The following is a 19,755-nucleotide window of genomic DNA, read 5'->3' as shown; positions in this document are numbered from 1 at the left end:
GCCGCCGCGCTCCGGCGGGGGAGGCTCCCGGCAGCGGCGGCCGAGCGGCGAGCGGGGACGGGACGCGGGCCCGCCCGCCCACCCGCCTCCCAGGAGCGCCTCGGCGGAAGCGGGAGCGGCGGGGAGGATGCCGTCCGTCAGCCTGCCGCCCAAGGAGAACGCGCTCTTCAAGCGCATCCTGGTGAGTGGCGGGGCGGGAGGCCGCGGGGAGCGGGGGGAGGCCCTGCACCGTGTCCCTGGGCCGGCGGGCAGCGGGGCCCCGGCGACACCGCCCCGGGCCCGGCGGGCCCCAGCCCCGGCTCCTTCCTGCCCGTGGGCCGCGCCGCGTCCCACCCGGGCCGGGGGAGCCGCGATTCCCCTTCCCCACCTCCGTGACCCGCACTCCGGGCTCCCTGAAGTCCCCCCTCGGCCTCTTCATTCATCACCCGCCGCTGCAGCCGCCGCCCTGCCTGGGCTTGGTTTTCTTTTCTTTTTGTTTGGTTTTTTGTTTGTTTGTGTTTTTTTTTTTGCTTATAAGTCAGATTTTGGTCGGTGGGGAAGATGGCTTTCGGAGGAGGAGGAGGAAGTGGAGAAAGGATAAAGGTTTTTTTGAAGTCTTGCCGAAGTTTTAACTTAACAGCCAACTCCTGTTTGGAAAGTTTGACAGTCGATTTTTCTGGCGTGTGGGTGAAAGGAAGTTCAATGGGATTTAGGGAATAAATCTGATTTTTTAGAATGGGTTTAAGACAGCGTCCAGTCCAAACACTATCAAAGTGTGCTCAGTTCAGTTGCATCTTATGGAACTTGTTTCAGATTTGGTGCGTCGCTGCAGGAACATTGCATTTCTAAGGACTTGGGGTGAATTGGAAATGTCAGAATTTTGATAGTGAGCAACTTCAGTAAATTTGTTTAGAAGATTCTGTTATTTGGGTCAAGCACTACGTTGTTTTCTCTCAGAAAAGTCAATTGTGTCTAAAAATTTCATGTTCTCTTTCAAAGAGTCTTATACTATTATTTTAAGTATGTTCCCTTTCAAAGAGAGTTACACTATTATTTTGAGTCCTTCCACAGATCAGAAGTAAGATGAGTACTGTTGTCCTGTTGGACAATAACAGCACTCTTAAGGCTCTGTAAATTTGTGCTCCTTAGGTGGGAGGGATGTGTACAATCTTTTGTAACTTCTTTTTCCAAAATATTTTGTGAAAAGGAAATGGGTAGCCCTAGAAATTCCTATGCACAGGCACCTCATCTTGAGACACACAGCTTCAGTTAGGCTTAAAAAGTAAACACAGTGAGCTATACAATTTATTTCTGTTTTGAAAGATTCAGCCCTGCCTGGGAGTTGGTATGACCTTGTACTAAGTGTGTAGTTTTTGGTGTGTTATGAGCTGGAGAAGTAGTAACCTTGTTGCTCACTGATCCATCTTCCTTTGCATTGAGGATGGCTTGTGTGATCACAGGACAGACTGAATCAAGAAGTCTGTGTTTAAATCTGACTGCTTTTTGGTGCCTTTTTTTTTTTTTTTTCATTTTCCTTAGGCTTGGGATGTGGCTGGGTATTTGTGTGGAAGAACAAGCAGAGAGTAAGAGTGTTTTTGGAAAAAGTGCTGGCTCAGCAGCTGTGAGTTAGATGAAGCTTCCTAATTTGGTTCAGATTAGAAAAGAGAAAGGTGTGCCCCAGCACAAGCAGGTTTCTTCATACTCTCCTTTTTTTTAACTGAAAATCTTTAATGAAAATACAAGAGTTTGAGGTACTGGGTAGGCTAAAAGCTACTCTGTCATTCTGATATTTTCCTGTATCTTGCAGGGATGAGCCTGTGGTGTGTAGTCTGGTGTTTAAGACTGCTCTGTAAAGAGTTGGCTTTATAACATGTGGTGAATAAAAAAGGCTTGAAGCTGCTTTTTGGTCATGCTGGAATTTTGGCTAATGAACTGCTTGTCTGCCTTGTTATGGATAATGACTGTGAACTTCTGGTTACGTGTTTGCCTTGAATTAGTAAGGCGTCTTTTAGGAAGTCCCATTTATCAGTGCAGGCCCTAGGAAAAATCACTTCCCTGCTCCTGTGCCTTCTCTCCACCTCTCTCTTCCTGCAGCCTCTCCTTGTTCTAGGCCTTGTTTTCTGGAGAGTGTAACACTTAATCCTCTGCCACCTCTTCCCGTGGTCCATGGCTGGTGGAACAGCAGCAGGAGGAGCTGGATTCTAGCTGGGCACCTCTGAGCCCCCTACCACCTCCTCAGGTGGCCTGACTGCCTGGCCCTGGCTCAGCACATGCTGCCTCCTGTCCCAGGCTGACACATGTTCTGTTGAACACATCTGGATGAGATCTTTTTTCACCAGATGCTTTGAGAACCAGCCCAAGTGTTTCTGAAAGGATGCATTACCCTTCAGATAGATGACTAGTGGTACACAGGCTGTTAACCAGGAGTATAAAACCATTCATATTCTGATTTTCATGGAGGTAGTAAACACAGGAGTTAAATAGGTAGCTGCCTTGTATTTTTGCAAGTGAAGCATAAAACTGAAAAAAGCAACTTGACTCTGAGTGTGTTTTCAGTTCCTGAGGCCTCATTTTTTGCCATTTTTAAGAAATATACCTGTAACACAAACACTTAAGGTCTGCAGCAAACTGCTCAGCTTTCCATGGCAAAGGGCAATAATTAGCTCTCAGAGTTTGGTTTTCTTGTTTGTTTAGTAGTAAACATCCTGTATGATCAGGACGTTTCTTATGCATATGGATTTGCTCACAAGCCAGCATTTCCACTCAACTGACAAATGCTGAGTTCAGAAGCGTGTGCACTTTGCCTTTGCATGTTCCAACACACTATAACTAGACTAACCTCTTCCAGTCACTTTACAGGTATGTGGAGGTTCTAACAGAAACATTTTTCCATTTGAAAGGCATTTTACGATGTAGAGCTCCTGTAGTACAACGGGAAAGGGATCTGCAAGATTTGTTTGAATAAAAAAGCCACCCACAGGATTAGCAATCACCATTCTACTTAAACTTGCACTTCCATTGAAAGAAAGTGTCTAGCTTACACTGTTTTTCTAGTTTTAACTGTTTGCTGTTAAGTCTACAGGTAGATGTTCCAGTTCTTCTGCTCAGAGGTTCTGAGGAACTTAGAAGAAAAGTGGATCTCAACATTTGAACATTTAAAATGATTCTTTTGAACACACATAACTTCTAGGTGGTCCAGAAATTACTGGAGAAGAATTCAGGTGAAGACAGAGGAAAGGGTAGAATACTAAACACAGCAAAGAAATGAAGAAGTTGGCTTTTTGGTACACAGAAGGCTGGATGCACTATGAAGTAATGGAGTTTACTCCATTTCAACTCTCCCTTACTATCAAGTATAGAACTAGTAGTTGTAGGAAGTAAGATAGACTGATTTTTAATTTTTTTTAATTCAGTATAACTGATGAACATTCCTGGCATTTTGCCAAATTGTTCAGCCACTGTATCTGGTCAGGTGCAATTCATCAATGATGTTCACTTTTATTTCACAAATCCCAAAGATAATATTCAATTAACTTTTTGTTTGGATGTGGAAGTTAAATATGTTGAAAATGCATTGAAGAAATATTAAATACAGAGCTATTAGAGGTGCCATATATTGTGTGGAAGAGTTTTTTCTTTTAGTCCCTTTAAGAAGCAGTTCTCTCTCCAGTGGACATTAGAGTATCCAGTGTGTGTCTCCTGCAGGAAGGGGATGTTTGAATTTCACCTTTAGATGGTAATTTTTGCTTTTGCACTGCTGTGCTTGAGGGTGTTATCTTTGAGCTGGTGGTCTTCCTCTCCATGCTGGCTTTGACAAGTGTCCTACTAAAAGATACAGGAACTTCCTAATGATAAAAAAGCCTGTAGAACAGCGTCTCTTCCATGTCTCTGCTGTAAATATGCCAAGTCCTTCCTGCTGGGCCATCTTCCTGTTTCTTCATTCCAGAATCTGCTCCCTGTCCCTCCACTTTAAAACTAGACAGACCAGTGCTTCTCCTTTGCTAATACTTTCACCAGCACCAGTCCTTTAAAAGCTATATTCTGTATGTAGAAGTTCAGGTGCTGAGTTTAGGATCACTGAGGTGGCAGACTTGGAAATCTGCTCTTAAGTGATCTTGATTCAAGATTAAAGACTTCATTTCCAGAATTTCACCTTCCAGTAGCCAAATAAATTAGCTCATTTTGCTTGCAATCATTGTTGCATTTGCATGACTGTACAGTGATGAAGTATGTTCACTGGAATTTCGCCATGTACTGTCTCAGTTGAAATATGGAATTGCTAACAAGGCTTTTCCAATATCCTGGCTGTTGAGATGTCAATCACTTGGTTTTTCTTTGCCAAAAGAAATACCCTGCTTGGCCAATGGTAGTAGTAGTAAAAACTGTGTCTTGGTTGAAACATTTTAATGGAGGTAAAGAACAGACCTGCTGCTTTAAGCAGAATCACTGATCCTGTTTTTCGGAACTATTTCTCAAACTTGCTAAAGAAATTAATTACTGTTTGAGACTTTAGGATGCCATTAAGGATTCACTTGAGCAATAGTGCTGGTAATAAAGCCTGTTCACCAAATTAGGCCATTTGTTGTCATCAGAACTGCCAGAAATCGTAGAAACTTGACTGATTCCCTACTGTAAATTTCTGAGGAGTGGCATAATTTTACCTGTTTCAGTGCTGAAAATAAAAGACTTATTAACAGAAATACATCCTAATCTCTTCACACTGGATTATAGCCAGTCTTATGTTATGACTGTAGATACTCTATACTGAACCCAAAATGTTTTTTATAAGATTTGAAACTAATCATAATTGGGGCAATGGAGTTAGTTCTGTTTGTATGGTGCTACCCTTTATTTTGGTTAGAATTTGATCAAGCTGTGTTTATTCCTGTTTTTGGAAGCTTTTCTTCATGAGTTTTTGCTGATGGCACTTTCTGGGCATCTCAGGTTCAAATCCTGTCCACAACAGCCCTTTGTCAATGCAGCAGGAGTGGGGATAAAATAAGGAATTGCATATTTTCTGCTTTTGCTGATGGGGAATTTAGAGAAAATCAACAATTATTCATTGCCACCCTTAAAACTGAGGTCAGTGGGACTTGTTAACAAGGATTTCTGTTTGCTTCTGTGATTCCACACAATCAAGTTAGTGAACCTCTAATGTTGAAGAACCACCTTTCTTATCTTAACAGACACATGTAACTATTTCGCAATGGCTCGGTGCTACCAGACTACATCTCATACCTCAGTGCTAAGGGTGAAGAGAGCTCTGCACATAATACATGAGTAGAAAATGTCACCTCACCATGTACCTTGGACTATTTTGTGAGATACATCCACGTTTCAACTCAGCTGTAACTCCAAAACAACCTGGGCTCCTTTAGTCCCTTTCATGCCATGTCTTGGAATTTGAATTGGTGTACTTAATTGTTTCAGATGATAATTAAAAACCAAACATACTCTGTGCATACTGGACCTCTTGTGGGGTACAGTCAGTTTCTTGATGAATTCAGGTGAAGTCTGAACATCGGGGGTTCCAGGGTCATGGACAGAAATCAGCTGAGCTTAGTTGATGTGGCCAAATTCATGGTAATTCTCCCCAAGAAAAAGAGGTTAAAGTAAGTCAAGTACTGACCAACAGAGCTGATGTTGAATAATGCGGGTTTCAGAAATTCTGTCTTCAGTAAGTGAAGATTTCTAGTCTTCTAGAAGAGCTGTAACTATTTCTCAGCCCCCATTTGCAGCTGGATTTGTTAAATAAAGAAATGAGACCAATTCAAAAGCATAGATTATTTTTTTTGCTGCCTCGATATTGGATGAAAAGGTGCACATATTTCTTACCTTCTCTTAACTAACTTCAGTTTGAACTTGTTCTGTTCCTCCCATTGTATTATACGAAGCACTGCTAGTTAAGAAGGTATCAGTCGCTCCAAAAATTCAGACATGCTGTGCAGAGGAGGATTTCTTACTCCCTAGAAATTGCTAGGGACTGTCAGGCAATTGCTGAAGCTGTCTCTTACACGGAAGAGTTTGGTCAGTCAACACCACAGAGCAATGAAAGAGGATGGTTGGTTTCAGTTTGACAGCAAAAATTATGCAAATTTGCTCCATAGTTTTTCATCATTAGCATGTCCTAAGGTTTGTGTGGGTTTTTCCAGTCTTTGAGTTTATATGTCTTATATTTGTCACAAAACTGAATCAGTGTGGTGGAAGCTTTTGCCTGGAGCTGCTGAGCTCTTTGATATGGTTAGTGCTCAAAAGACCCACTAATTCATGGTGAGTAGTAGCTCCTAATGCTCCCAGCTATCAGAATCTTCTTTACTACATTTAGGTTGAATTAGTGCACCTTAGTGACTTAACCTGATCTAGTCTAGCTGAAGAGAGAGTAACTGTGCTGGAAAACAGCCTTGAGCTGCACAGCACCTGGACTTACTGTCTTTTAAGTGCTGCATCTGAACTGTGCTGGAAGAGATAGATTGGATCTGAGTGGCAGATGTACATGTCATGCACTGTAAGTGCACACCTTAGCTCATGTGAAGGCCAAGGATGATGACATTTTCTGCTGCCAAAGGACTTGCAGCATTGTATTTGCCAACATTACTGTGTGATGCCACAAGTGTACATGTGCATGACTGCTACTGGGAGAAACTAGAGAGTCCTCTGAGGAGCACACTGCTGGAGTTGAAAGAGTCTGTCATGGAATCATAGAACAGTTTGGGATGGAAGGGACTTTAAAGGTCATCTAGTCCAGCTCCTCCTCCAAAGTCGAGGAGCCTCACGAACCCTTAGGGAAGAGAATAGCAGAGTGTCAAATCCATGAATTGTTCTGAATGAGCAGCCCGTTTGTTCTCCATTGTACTTCCTCCTGGGGACTTTCAGATGCAAGTAAAATATTCCCCTGTGCCCATATGTGGATCAGCTGTTCTGGTAACTCTTGTATGTGATGCAGAGAATCTGCAATATGTTGCTTTTTACAATATCACTGCTGAGAGAGAGAGTACAGTGGACTAGTAATGAGAAAAGTTTGCAGCTCTGCTGTCTTTTGGGGCTAAATCCAATTTTGGCACTCATTCAGTGAAGAAAATCATATTCTTCAGCTAGTCTATCACAGCACTGACTAAATTAGGATGCTTACTTTTACTGCATTACTGTCAGCAAGAAGTGATTTCCTGTGGGGGTTTTGGTGGGGTTTTTTTGGTTGGTTGGTTTGGGTTGGTTGATTTTTAAGTATTAGGGCATTAGGTGGTATGCATTTATTTTACTTCAGTTAATTTGCAGATATGGGAGTTTAGAAATAATGGTGTTAAGTTGGAGTTAAAAGTCTGACCTGGGAAAATACAGAGTTGTAGAAGAGAATACAGTTAAAAGTTCTTCATGCTGTTTTTTTGCAAAATTCTGTCTTTTTAATAGAAATTGCACACTCTTGGTTTGTTCCTGTTCAGTTTCAAAAAGGCATAACAATTGGGAATGTGATCCCATCCCACCCACATGGGTCTGCCATATCCTTTTTACTTTCACCCTGTTCTTGCTTACAACCACCTATGCTGGTCCCAGTAAGAATAAGTCAATAACACCCCAGTGCTCCCACTTGTGAGTTTAGAAAGCAAATGGTAGCTTCTTTTCTTTGGTACTTACTCTTGAGGAAAAACCTCTAGTTTTGTGTGCTTCCAGGTGAGAAGACAAAAGGCAGCTTCTCCTTTATTTTGTTCTTCTGTGACTTATCATCAGCTTGCTCATTAAACACTTCTGAGTCTACTTCTCATCTGTTTAATCAGCTGCAAAATCCAGCCTGGATGGACTCTTCTGAGACTTTTTAATTTTGTTTTACTGCTGCAAATTGATTTTAAAACCCCCTTGAATCAGCTAGATTTTACATGTTTTTTCTCAAGTGTCCCTGCTGGAAAGGCAGTTCTCTACTTTCTGTGTTGTGATCCAGGGGATTCTTTGCATAGGTTGATTTATACTTAGTGGCAGTGTGGATTCACTGTGAAGCTTCAAAGACGACCCCTGGTGACTCCTGGTATTGTGCTGAGTTAGAGCTACTGTTAACTATTGATGTTACTGAATGTACAAGGCACTTTCATCTGCAGTGTAGTTATTATAAAATGTCTTACCAATAAGACATTGGTTTAAGTTGGGATGGCTATTAGGTTATTTAGTTTAATTATTAAATGCTTGCATTGCCTGAAGACTGCTTTGTGATAAAGAGGCTTTGCACCCCTGGATGTGAATATGTGCAGAATATTTCATGTGTAGTGGCAGGGTCTGGTCTGCTGTGTGCTGTGTGTTTGATGCTGAGGTACATCCCTGCATGTCAAAATGGTGCACCTGACTATTATCCTTGGATTTTAGTTGGAAACATATGTATCTGTCCATTGAAATGTCTATTTTGAGAGGTAGAATGTGCTGACTGCTTACAGGCAGCAAATAAGTGAAGAGCCCACTTGTGTACATTTCAACAATGTAAAATTTCTCAAATGCACTTGTGACAATGTATTTGTTTATACAGTGTGTTACAAAAACACTGTTGAATTAAGTTTGGGTGTGCTATTGTCAGCAGCTCTGAGTGCTGCTATAATCAGTAGCATGGCCATCGCTTGTAACCTTGTGGGTACCTGGAGTAGTTCAAGAATCCACATCAGTCTTATTCTCTAGCTGTGGGTTTGGTAGCAAGATATAGAGAGTGGATGGGGGGAAGATTCACAACTGGAAAACTGGGGCAAGGGGGGAACAAACTCCATCCAGCAGTTAGCTGTCTAGATGTAGGTAAGCTGTAAATAGGGGAGTCTTTTCACCTCTCTTCATGGCAGCCATCAAGGAAGAAACGTGGAGGAATTCATTCACACTTGGCACGATGAGCTGGTGTGTGTGTGTGTTTAAGGCATCTGCTGGCCAGAATCTGAGTCTGCACAGATGCCTTGATACAATTTAGAGATCTGAATGCCTCCTTCCATCTCAGACTTGGGATTCTGGAGAATATTGTGTATCTCTGTTCCTTATAATTTCCCCGTCGCTCTGTCTGGTAATTGCCATGCATTCAAATCCATCAAATAAATACTTTTTGTTGGGGGGAGCAGCACAAATGCAAATTCTTTCCTACCTGCTATGGCCTTGCATGATTTTGAAGGAGTCATACTTTGCCTGCCTCATCTTATCAATTCTTTGTAGAATTGTATTAAAGCAAATGTTATTTCCTTGCTGTGAATAGGGAAAATTAGTTTAAGGGTTATAAAAAGAATCCTGGTGTGTTTGGAATAGGTTGTAATTCTGGCCACAGCATGTATAGAAAAGCTTGGTAGATATCTTAAAAGATCTGTTAACTTTTTAAAGGAAAAACTTTGAAGGACAGCAAATGTGTAACAGGTTCAGTACTGAGGGAGGGTCAGATTCTGATTTCTAACACATTAGCCCTAACCTCACTCTTTAGAAGTTTAGCTTTCATGTTTTCTCATTGCATGATGTCACAAGCTGTAGCTGCAGCACTTGTCTGTTAAGCATCATAAGCAGGCTCTGACTGATGGCTTTGGCAGTTTATATGTGCAGGAATTCAGCTTAGAGGAGGCAACTGTGCTCTTTTAGATATCTCTGGAACAGAAAAATATGTTACTTCTGCAGAACAGCTGTCCCAAAGTAAGGGTTGGAGGTAGGGAATGACTTCTACAAGCTATTCATCTGTGAGGAGACAAGCTACCCAGATGAATATTTGTTTCCTGAACGCCTGTATCCTTTTATGTCCCAAGAATACTTAAGATGTCACCATTCCTGCTTCTGTGATTATTTTTTTTAGTTTAAATTGCTCATTCTTTTTTCTCCTCTTACTTAAAAACTACTGACTCCCCTTAAAGATTTTTCTCTCCCAGGCTGTGTATTACTCACACGCATCTTTCCTTGTGTTGTTCTTTTTGTTCTTCCTTTCACTTTTTCAGTATTTTCTGTCTCCTTTTTCTTAAAAAATTTTTATTTCACGTTTCTGTTCCTTGAAGCCACAGGCTCAGTGATGTTTGTACTAGCCATGGTCGCATATGCTGCATTCCTAGCTTCCTTCTCCCTTCATTTAAGCTCGTTAGTCCGTAATCTCTTTGGATAATGAGTTAAGTATGATCATGGCTTCAAGTAGTGGAATCTCAGTGATGCTGTTGGGCCCACTTTGAGGAAACAGTCTCCTCTTTTCTGAAGAGGAATGAAACATGACCTCAATTTCATTTGTTCCCTTCCTTCCATTGTCAGAACGTAACAGTGTATACACAGAATAAGGAAAGTCATAAAATGACACAATTTGAAATGTTTCCATTAGCAGAATGAAATAGGCTTGAAGTATGAACTTGAAAGGTTGGAGAAGTTGTATATAGGAAATCACTCCAACTTGTCTTGATCTAGAAATACCTGAAAATGGAGACCTAGGATGCTTCACTGGGGAATATACACAGCTATGGCTTGTTTTCCATTTTCTGCTGCAAGAGGAGCAGGTATGTGATTGGTGCCTGGTAACTTCTTGGTCCTATCCAAGTGTTCTCTGGATTGATGGGAACCTTTCTGTTGATGTAATGGATATAAACTTGCCAATTTTTCCTTTGTGAAGCCTAAAGGAAGACTTTGTTAGAATTCTCAGTGAGCTTGCTCTGTTACAAGCTACCTTTCATCGTGAGTTCTGTATCACCCTGAGAAAATTTTATGTTCCTATATTTCCTATCTCTAGCTTATATACCAACTTGAGTGACTTTGCTTCAAGGTGAAAGACTGGTAGAGTTTGTTAAATGGAACTGCTTAGAGATAAGATGTTGTGTTCATAGCCGACATCTGAGCAGCTGTACTTAAAACCAAACTGCAAACCCCCAAAGTGCCCCTTCTGCTGCTGACAGGGCCTTAGTTACGCTGGAGACACGTTCTGCAGTTCCTGTGGCTGCACCACTTCTGTGACAGGTTTTGCTGCTTTCACAACTACCTGGGTGGGGGCAAATGGCAGCTCTACTTTTCAGGGAGGAGGCCTGGGTGTAACTTCTATGACTGATGGTTTCAATTAAAATAAAAAAAAAAGCTAGATCCTGTTGTGTTGTCACCTGTAAGCTCTCTGTCAGCTCTGACCTGTGGCTGATTACAGTGACTCAGCCAGCTACTTGAAAGCAGGTAATGACTGAAAGGTATAACTAATACCCAGCCAAGTTTAATAATAATAAGAAAAAAAATAGCTGCCTATACAGATTTTCTCATACCTTAATGTTCCTTTGCTATGTGGTTGCACTACTGACTTCTCCTGTCCTTGGTGATTTTTCAGTTGTCTTTTGAAAGTGTTCAAAGTAATAGTTGGATGAGGCACTGAAGAAAGTGATGTAGTGAAAGATATCCCTGCCTGTGGTGGGAAGGGTTAGAACTAGATCTTTGAAGGTCCTTTCCAATCCAAGCTATTCTATCATTCTTTTCTTGGTACATTCCCCTTGGAGTACATCTTGCCTGCTCTATCTGAGCATCTTCCTTCTCCTCTTCCATTTCCATGATTGCCTTTCTCTAAAGGGTGGTGGCAGTGTAGGGGAATCAAGATCCTTGGTTTGTGGTACATCTTGGTCTTCAGCCATATTATTTCAGCTATATGACTTCAATACCTAGAAAATAATACATCTATTTAGTGTTTTACCAGTTTTTTACCCCTTTGAAGTTTATTGTTGATGTTTCCATCTGTGCTTTGAAAGACAAAACTGGACATTAAACAGCACCTTTGATTATGAAAAGCAACATAAAACAGAGAAGTTGTAAATATGCCATTTTCTTTTTTAAGCATTTCCCTAACATTCATGTAAAGTTTTATTTTTGGAACTTTTTGCTGTTGGGTCTGCCTCTGGAGTGCTTAGAGGACAAATGGTGTCCATATGTGCTTATGAACACTCTTGGATAATTACTTTGGAGCAGTGTGAGGAAATGTGGAATCCTGAGCAACGAGTTATTTAGGAGGACTTGAAAGCTGTCAGCTGTACCAAATTTTTACACCCCTGTCAGCCATCCTGCCACCAGGACAGATCAACCAGAGTCAGTGAGGTCCTGTTATGATTGACTTTGTAATTACCATCGAATTTGGGTTGATGCTCAAGCAAAGTGTGTTCCTTTACTCCTGTGCTCATAGATGTTTATTTCGTTAGAATAAAATGAAACACAAGAAATCTCTACCATTTGCTGAAGTGACTCGGTGTTTATAGCATTATTTCTTCCTCCTTTGGCTTATATTTTTAAAGATGAACACAGGAAGTGAATTGACAGAAGCAAAATACTAGAACGGGTTGTGAAAGTTCATGTTGTGTGCCATTGTGCATTGCAGTCACTTTGCATGACAGACATGACTCACACAAAAGCAAATCATTAGAACTGGATTAATAAAACTTTAGAGGAATGTTTAAATTTTCCACCATGGCAGGATAATGTTGGTATATACTAGTTTTGAAAGTTTGAGTGTATTGGAGATATATGTGGTGTTCAAATTGATGGTGTTGCTTTCAGAGGTAGTTAAGCCAAGTTGCAATGGGGGAAATTCTTTCCTGCTTGTGTGGTTGTTGGAAGTTGTCTTGTGGGGTTTTCTGTGCAAGATGATTGAGTCAAAGTGACTTGAATGCTTAGAAATATGTTACAACATAAGATTTGCTTTTATGTTAAAGGAAAGTTGAATCTCTGTAGTCACTTATGCTTCCTGTGGGGTCTCCGGAGAATTTGCTGTGTGATGTGTCTTCAGTTATATGTTTGAACTCATGGTGTTACTAACATATACTCTTTTTTTTCTGGCAGTGGAAAGACTTTTTAAACACAGGAAGCTCACTAAACAGGGTTCATTAAAATATTAATACATCTTCTAAAATCCCTAGCTACACTGATGCTTAATCTCAGGGGTACAGAAATACTTTCAGTTTTTTGAATAAATGTATTTTGTTCTTCAACAGAGGTGTTATGAACATAAGCAGTATAGAAATGGGCTGAAGTTCTGTAAACAGATCCTTTCCAACCCAAAGTTTGCAGAACATGGAGGTAAGTTTTCAAATGGTATGTGCTCTCTTTTTTTCCCCTGTACTTTACAGTAGAGTAATAATTTTAAACTTTGATAGCACGTTGCTGCTAACCTTCTGCCCGTGAAGCATTAAGAGTGTCCAGAAACTTGCACATTAGGCACTTACTGTTGGTAAGATTTGTCATTTTTAAGACTAATCTTACCAGTAGTTGTAGCTTGCCATTCTTGAGCCTCCAAGTCTAAAACTCCTTATAGCATGGTGCAGGTTTCTCAATACAAGTATGTATGGCTTAGATCACTTTTCAGGGGAAATTGGTGTTCACTCACATGAAAGTGAAAGATGAAAGGAAGAGGCGGAATATTGTTCAGTATGTCTGTCATCTCTGTGGTCTGCCACTTCTCTGAAGGAGTAGTCTTATTCCAAAAGAAGAAAAAGGTGTTTGTCCTCTGCTGTATTTTCAGTTAGTTCTTAATACTGAGTTGAAAGTTTCTTTCCACTGTTCACAGATGTTTTGTGGGGTTTTTGCAACTAGTTTGGCATGACTGGATGTGTGGAAGTCTCAGGGTCGTGAATAAATACTTGAGTAGTTATAATGGGCCTTTACATTAAAAAATCTCCAAGTGTTTGTAGAGCAGACAGTTTTTAGTGCCTTTAAAATCAAATGTTACTTTGTTTTGGTGGAAGTAATGTATGAGGTTTGTTGTCATGTATTATATACTTAAGTAAATAATCTGACAGTATAGTTTTCCACAAGGAAAAAAGAATGGGAAATATCGATGCTGATGACTGAACCTAAATTTGCATTTATGCTATATTTAGTGTTGCTATACTAAGCTTAAAACCTATGAAAATGAATGACTGATACTTATTTCATTTTTTTCTTCTATTTTAGAAACCTTGGCAATGAAAGGACTAACATTGAACTGTCTAGGGAAGAAAGAGGAAGCTTATGAACTTGTGCGTAGAGGCCTAAGGAATGACTTGAAGAGTCATGTCTGTATCCTTTTTGAAACAAGGCTTTTGCTTATGAATTGAAAAGGTTTATTTCTACAACTACTTGATTTATAGCATAACCAGTACCACTGACCTTCACACTGGAAGTTCAGAATTTTCAGTTTGGTTTCCAGTAAATAAGAATATTGTCTGAGCTGTCCAAAGGGCTTTGCAGCTTTCCTTGCAGTCACAGTTAGCTCAAATGTTACTCTGACTTGCATTGTGTGTTATTTTGATCATTGAACTGCAGCTCTAAACTTGTGGTGGGCATTTAAGCATGTGATTTGCTCTAAAAACATTAGTAGTTGCCATTACATTGTTAAAGACTTGTCATAGAGTGCGGGAAGTGCAAGCACTTCACTTGTCTAAAAATGTGTTCAAGTAAGCCTAGTAGTGTTTTCAGAGATCCTCTTACTTTATTTCCTCCCCCAGTATGTGAAAAGGAAAGCTTACAGCACGTTATATGAACCTTATACATTTAACTGGCAAAGTTCTCTGATGAAAAGAATTGTAATGTTACTGTCCTTTTATAAAACAGCTCGAGAGCTTGTTGCCTACTGTTCTATCACTGTTAGATCTGTTTTCTCCCTGCTCCAATTCAGTGGAAGCCTTAACAGAGTTTTCTAGGTTGGCATGTCTATGGCCTTCTTCAGAGGTCAGACAAGAAGTATGATGAAGCTATCAAATGCTATAGAAATGCACTGAAATGGGACAAAGACAATCTTCAAATCTTGAGAGATCTTTCTCTGCTACAGATTCAAATGAGGGATCTTGAAGGTTACAGGGTAAGTATACATACTGCCTTTAATCATCATCTAGGAAACTGCAGCAAAGGTGTCAGATCTTTTTTTTCAAAGTGTCATTAACCATATACATTAGATCCAGTGTTAAAACTATGTGCCACGCGATGCAATTTCTGTAAAGTATACAGATTTAATGGCAAATTGTGTGTTTCCAGCTTAGTGCAGAATTGCTTGCATTTCTTATTTTTTTGGTACTCTATAATCCAACTGTAGACATTCTCCAGTCTTATTATTTTCTTGAGATAATAATAATACTAGGCAAATTTCATCATAATTTCATGCAGTATGCTGCATGAACCATCATACTTTGCTTCCCGGCTCCTTCGGGTCCTAATATTTCCCGCGAGCTGTAAGATTGTGGATCACACCTCTTGAGTATTCCTCTTCTTTCTCAATTTAATTCTCAGAATGCTTAGATTACTGTCTTGTTTTCTGCTGTTTGCTTTCTAGTAAAGCTGACTGCAGTTTGTTAACTTAGACTGCAACCCTTTTCCTGCCTGTTACTGCAGCACCCAGTTATTTGCAGCCTTGCGTCAGTTGTTTATTTGCCACCTGAGATGTTGTTTTATGCTACCCAACATTTACAAGGTGGTAGTGCCATGACACAAACTTTCTGTTGTCTCTTCTACAAATGCTGCTCCTAATGTAGTTAGAGTATTTTTTTCTGTCACCTTGAATTGTGAGCTGATGTGTGCCAATACCTTTATTTTCTTATAAATCAACAGCTGCTGTTTAGTATGTGTATTGCAGAGATGTTGATGTGGTTCTAGTTGCAGCCTGTGATCAATGGATGGCTCACATAGGATTAGGAAGAGCAATGACTATAGAAGGTTTGTTTTTTTTATTACTGTACCATCCCAGGAGAGATGGCAATGGTCACTCAAACATTAATGAATTGGAAAAAGCCCCTTAGTTCCTCCATTTTTTTTGTGCCTGGAAACTTGTCTGATTTTCAGCTAATGTGGACTGGTGTAATACAGTATTCCTTTCCTCTGAGAAAAAAAAAGAGATTTTTACCTGAGAGACCTTGAATAATTTTTTAGGAGCACATTTTCATCTTTTCAGGTGTTCTTTGCACCACTAAAGTCGTGGTTGTTAAAACAAATTAGATGGTCTCTTAATAGATTATTTCCTTTTCAAATTAGGATAATGTTCATGTTTACATTACAGGTATGCCAAGAGCAAATTCTGTTCCCAGAGCTGTGTGGAACCATCAGCTAGTACAGGTCCTCAGTGAACTTATTCCTGAGTCAGGACAATTTTTAATCACTACTTTTTTCATATTAATAATTCAGAAATGTGATTCCTCTCTTGCTGAGACAAGATAGGTAACTCTTAGCATAGGTGCCAAATACTTTTGCAAATGTATGTTCCCTTGGCCTCTGGATAAATACATGTTTAGAAATTACAAAATTTGTATTCACAAGTAACATGTGGTTATAGAATGCATTAAGAATTAAATGTTAAGGTGCTTAGAACTCAGTAATGCATGACTGGTTCATATGCTGGTTTCTGAAGAACATGAATTTACTCTCAAAACTGGGAATAACCTTGTGTTTTGGGTTGGGTTTTTTATTTTGCTTTAGCTTCCACCCTCTCCTACTTTATAATATTTTGACTGATCATCATTCTAGTCAAACTGCTGTAACTAGTTTTAGTTCTTAGGGATCTGAAAGATCCCTACTTCTGAAAGTTTGGGCTTTTTCAGTAGATAGTAACTTTTTCCCTTTATTTTAAATTACTTGAAGATGCCTTTCAGGAGTCTGTAACAAAACAAGTAATAACTTTTTTGTCAGATTAAAACTGTGTGGTACCAAGCAAATCTGATGCATTTTCCAACTGTAATTTTCTTCTTGCCAAAGGACAGGGATGTGTTTGTGTGACCTATGTTGCCTAACAACACTTTTGAGGATTTAATACATACATACTTTCAAGGTGAATTTGAAACACCAGTAAATGTTCCTGCAACTCAACCCAAAGTATCTTTAATTACATTCTGTTCATAAGCAGTAAGACAGGAAAAGCATGTGTGTCATACATTAACAAAGTTAGTCTGACTCATCTGGATTCAACTGGACATGATGTGTTATTTTGTGTGCTGTTTTGTTTTTTTATTCAGTGAGGACCATCGTAGTTTAAAGATTATTCTTTCTTTTGGTTAGAAAAAATGCATGTGGAAAACTAACTTTTAGTGACCTCCTTAAATACTAGAATACTGAAGACAGATTACTGCCTAATGGATTCTGCAGAGTATCAGAATAAAGTCAGAAAAATTAGTAGCTACTTTTTTGCAGGAAACGAGATACCAGTTGCTCCAGCTGCGACCTGCACAGCGAGCATCATGGATTGGTTATGCCATTGCTTACCATCTGCTGGAAGACTATGAAATGGCAGCAAAAATTTTAGAGGAATTCAGGAAGACACAGCAGGTAAGAGGAGAACATGAAATTCCTCTGTGGATTGCTGCTTAACCCAAAAATAAAACACTGCTTCCTTTCATGACGGGAAAACTTTGTGCAGTTTCTTCAGTCAAATGAATCTGACCCCAAATTCTGGAATCAGAGGGCTGAACTGTCTCCTGTGTCTTGCTTTCCTGTGTAGACATCACCTGATAAAGTGGACTATGAGTACAGTGAGCTGCTGCTGTATCAAAATCAAGTCCTCCGGGAGGCAGGACTATATAAAGAAGCCTTGGAGCATCTTTGTACCTATGAAAAGCAGATTTGTGATAAACTGGCTGTCGAGGAAACTAAAGGTAATTACTTTGTGAAGATACATTTAAATACATAGCACACAGTGGGCTGTCTGTGTTTTCAGCTTTCTCCATCTTTTGTAACTTCAACTTTGATTTGGTTTTAGATTAACTTATTTAATTCTACTGTTGTAAAGGACTGCTTGTCTTGCAGCTTTTGAGTCCCGGTCATGCTCTTCTCCCAGGTCATGATGTAAGACATCAACAGAGCATCAACAGACCAAAACTTGTAATCTAACAGGTGTTTCAGACAGATGATCCTGAACTGGTGTCCTGAAGTTCTCTTAGAGTAGTGTACCCAGACCCATTCTGTTACAGCTTTCCTAGTGGTCCTGACAGGGATGCCACTCACTGAAGGAGAAGAATCATCTTTGGCACAGTAGAAGGCTTTTAGTTGTACTCAGTCACCCTTGGAGAATATAGAGATAGTCTCCTCGTTGGGTTGCCATCTATAGGCCTCTGCTGTTCTATTATTATAAACTTAGTGTGTAATACTATAGCAGATCAATGTAATAGTGTATCTTATATTGCATAGCTGGAATTGCAGAGTGATAGTTCATTCTCACAGCTCTGTTAACAGGTGCACTTTCTTAAAGCATGTTTTCTTCCTTTACTGCTTGTACAGTCTTTCTGTGAAACTTCTGTTTGGATGATTGCTTGAAGCAAAGAGAAGAAATCTTTTTATTCCCTCATGTTATTCATATAGATGTTGGAGCTAATTCCCTGTTTCTGCTAATGGTAATCTCACTGTCCTGCAAAATGAACCTAGGAATTTAGTAGGGGTAGTATTATGGGAGATGTGTGGCACTTCCTCAAGGAAAATGTTTGCAGATGACTCTCCATGGGTGCAAATATAGTATTTGATTTGCATATTAAAGGATATGGATGTAGAAATTACACTGTCACAGACCAGTTTTGAAACATAGTAGCAGGACTTTTGGGGGTGAGAGTGTGTTTTTATGACTTACCTGAAAGATCTTTTGGCATTCTATGTGTTCTTAAGTGTTTAAAGGTCCAAGGCTGGTAGTGAAATAGGATTTTCAAGTAGGACTTCATAAAAAAGAAAAGTAAACCCTGCACCAAACCAAAACACACAACCTCGAAGTAAGTTACCAGAAAAACAAAGAATGGAAATACTCTTTGCAATCTGTGTGTTTTCAACAGGGTCAACAGATTAATTTTTTGGGGTACAGCTCCCATTGTATTCTTTGGTCTGGCTTAGCTGCTGCATCTGCTACTGCTAATAAATAAATAATCTGCTACTACTAATAATCTGCTACTACTAATAAAAGAGTGCTGTGTACAAATTTTAAATGCACGTGTAAAAACCATTGTGAATGAAATACAAGTGACAAACACTGAATATTGTATTGACATTTGCCACTGTTAGATAGAAAAAAATTACCTTGCACCTTGAAGAAAGAATTAAGGTTTGTTTTCCCAATTCATTCTCAGTGGGTGAATTACTGATGTTTTCCTGGGCATTAGATTCTGTGTGTATTCCTCGAGTTATCCAAACTATGGGAAGCAGCATCTCGTGGCAAAATTGCATGTCAGTTGTGTGATGCAGGGGAGAAGAGAGGCAATGCTGAGTTGTGTTTTCCTCTTGAAAACAGATGAGGAAATCTTACCTTAATGTAGAATGACACTGTTCACTTGTGGTGTGTGACCTGTTTGTGCCTAACATCTGCCAGTAGCAAAACTTCGTAAAATATGTTTTTTCCATTTTTTTTCTTTTTGTAAAATATGTAAAATACAAAATGGGAAATTGACTCCTGCCATTCCAGCATTAGCAAAGATGCTTTACACAGTTGTTAGACCTAGACTTTATTTTTAACAGTTTTATCTTCTGTTCAAGTATCATTAAAAGGAAACTTGTTGCAGAATCTTGAGAATCCATTAATCAAATCAATGGCTTGATTAAAAACACTGAAGTTAGTTTTATGAAATGCCAGACTGAAGAACCATTCTTTTATTTGCAACTCTGCAGTTTCAGTTTGGTTTTCAAGATGCTAAATAGTGTACTGCTTTGAGTTGCCTTTTGTGGTAAAAACTGCACTTAAAGTAACCAGTCACTTCAGTAAGTGAGGAAAAAAAACCCATGTGCATCTTGCTTTTAACAGTAAATTTTCAAGTAAATTTCAGGAGTTATGAGCTGAGTTGTAAAATCTTATTGTAATTGCAGCTGTTGTCAAAGTAAAAGCATATCTGTCAGCTAGTTTGTAATGCCATTGTGGTTATTTTTTTAAAG

The 19,755-nt window shown here is 39.6% G+C and overlaps 1 protein-coding gene across 1 annotated transcript in view; it reads left to right on the top strand.

Annotated features, from left to right (window-relative positions):
* Positions 1-56: 56 nt before the first annotated feature.
* The window catches only part of NAA15 (N(alpha)-acetyltransferase 15, NatA auxiliary subunit), a 37,428-nt gene continuing 17,729 nt past the window's right edge, over positions 57-19,755 (top strand). Inside the window, exons 1-6 of the mRNA XM_027652666.1 lie at positions 57-181; positions 12,891-12,975; positions 13,849-13,953; positions 14,577-14,734; positions 17,047-17,181; positions 17,354-17,507. Coding sequence (XP_027508467.1) covers positions 128-181; positions 12,891-12,975; positions 13,849-13,953; positions 14,577-14,734; positions 17,047-17,181; positions 17,354-17,507 — 691 coding nt within the window. The 5' untranslated portion in view covers positions 57-127. The remainder of the gene's footprint in view (positions 182-12,890; positions 12,976-13,848; positions 13,954-14,576; positions 14,735-17,046; positions 17,182-17,353; positions 17,508-19,755) is intronic.

This window comes from Corapipo altera, unplaced genomic scaffold (assembly GCF_003945725.1).
Source record: "Corapipo altera isolate COAL_440 unplaced genomic scaffold, ASM394572v1 69, whole genome shotgun sequence".
Lineage (NCBI taxonomy): Eukaryota > Metazoa > Chordata > Aves > Passeriformes > Pipridae > Corapipo > Corapipo altera.
The sequence above is the reverse complement of the archived record's forward strand: the minus strand, read 5'-3'. Positions and strand labels throughout refer to the sequence as shown.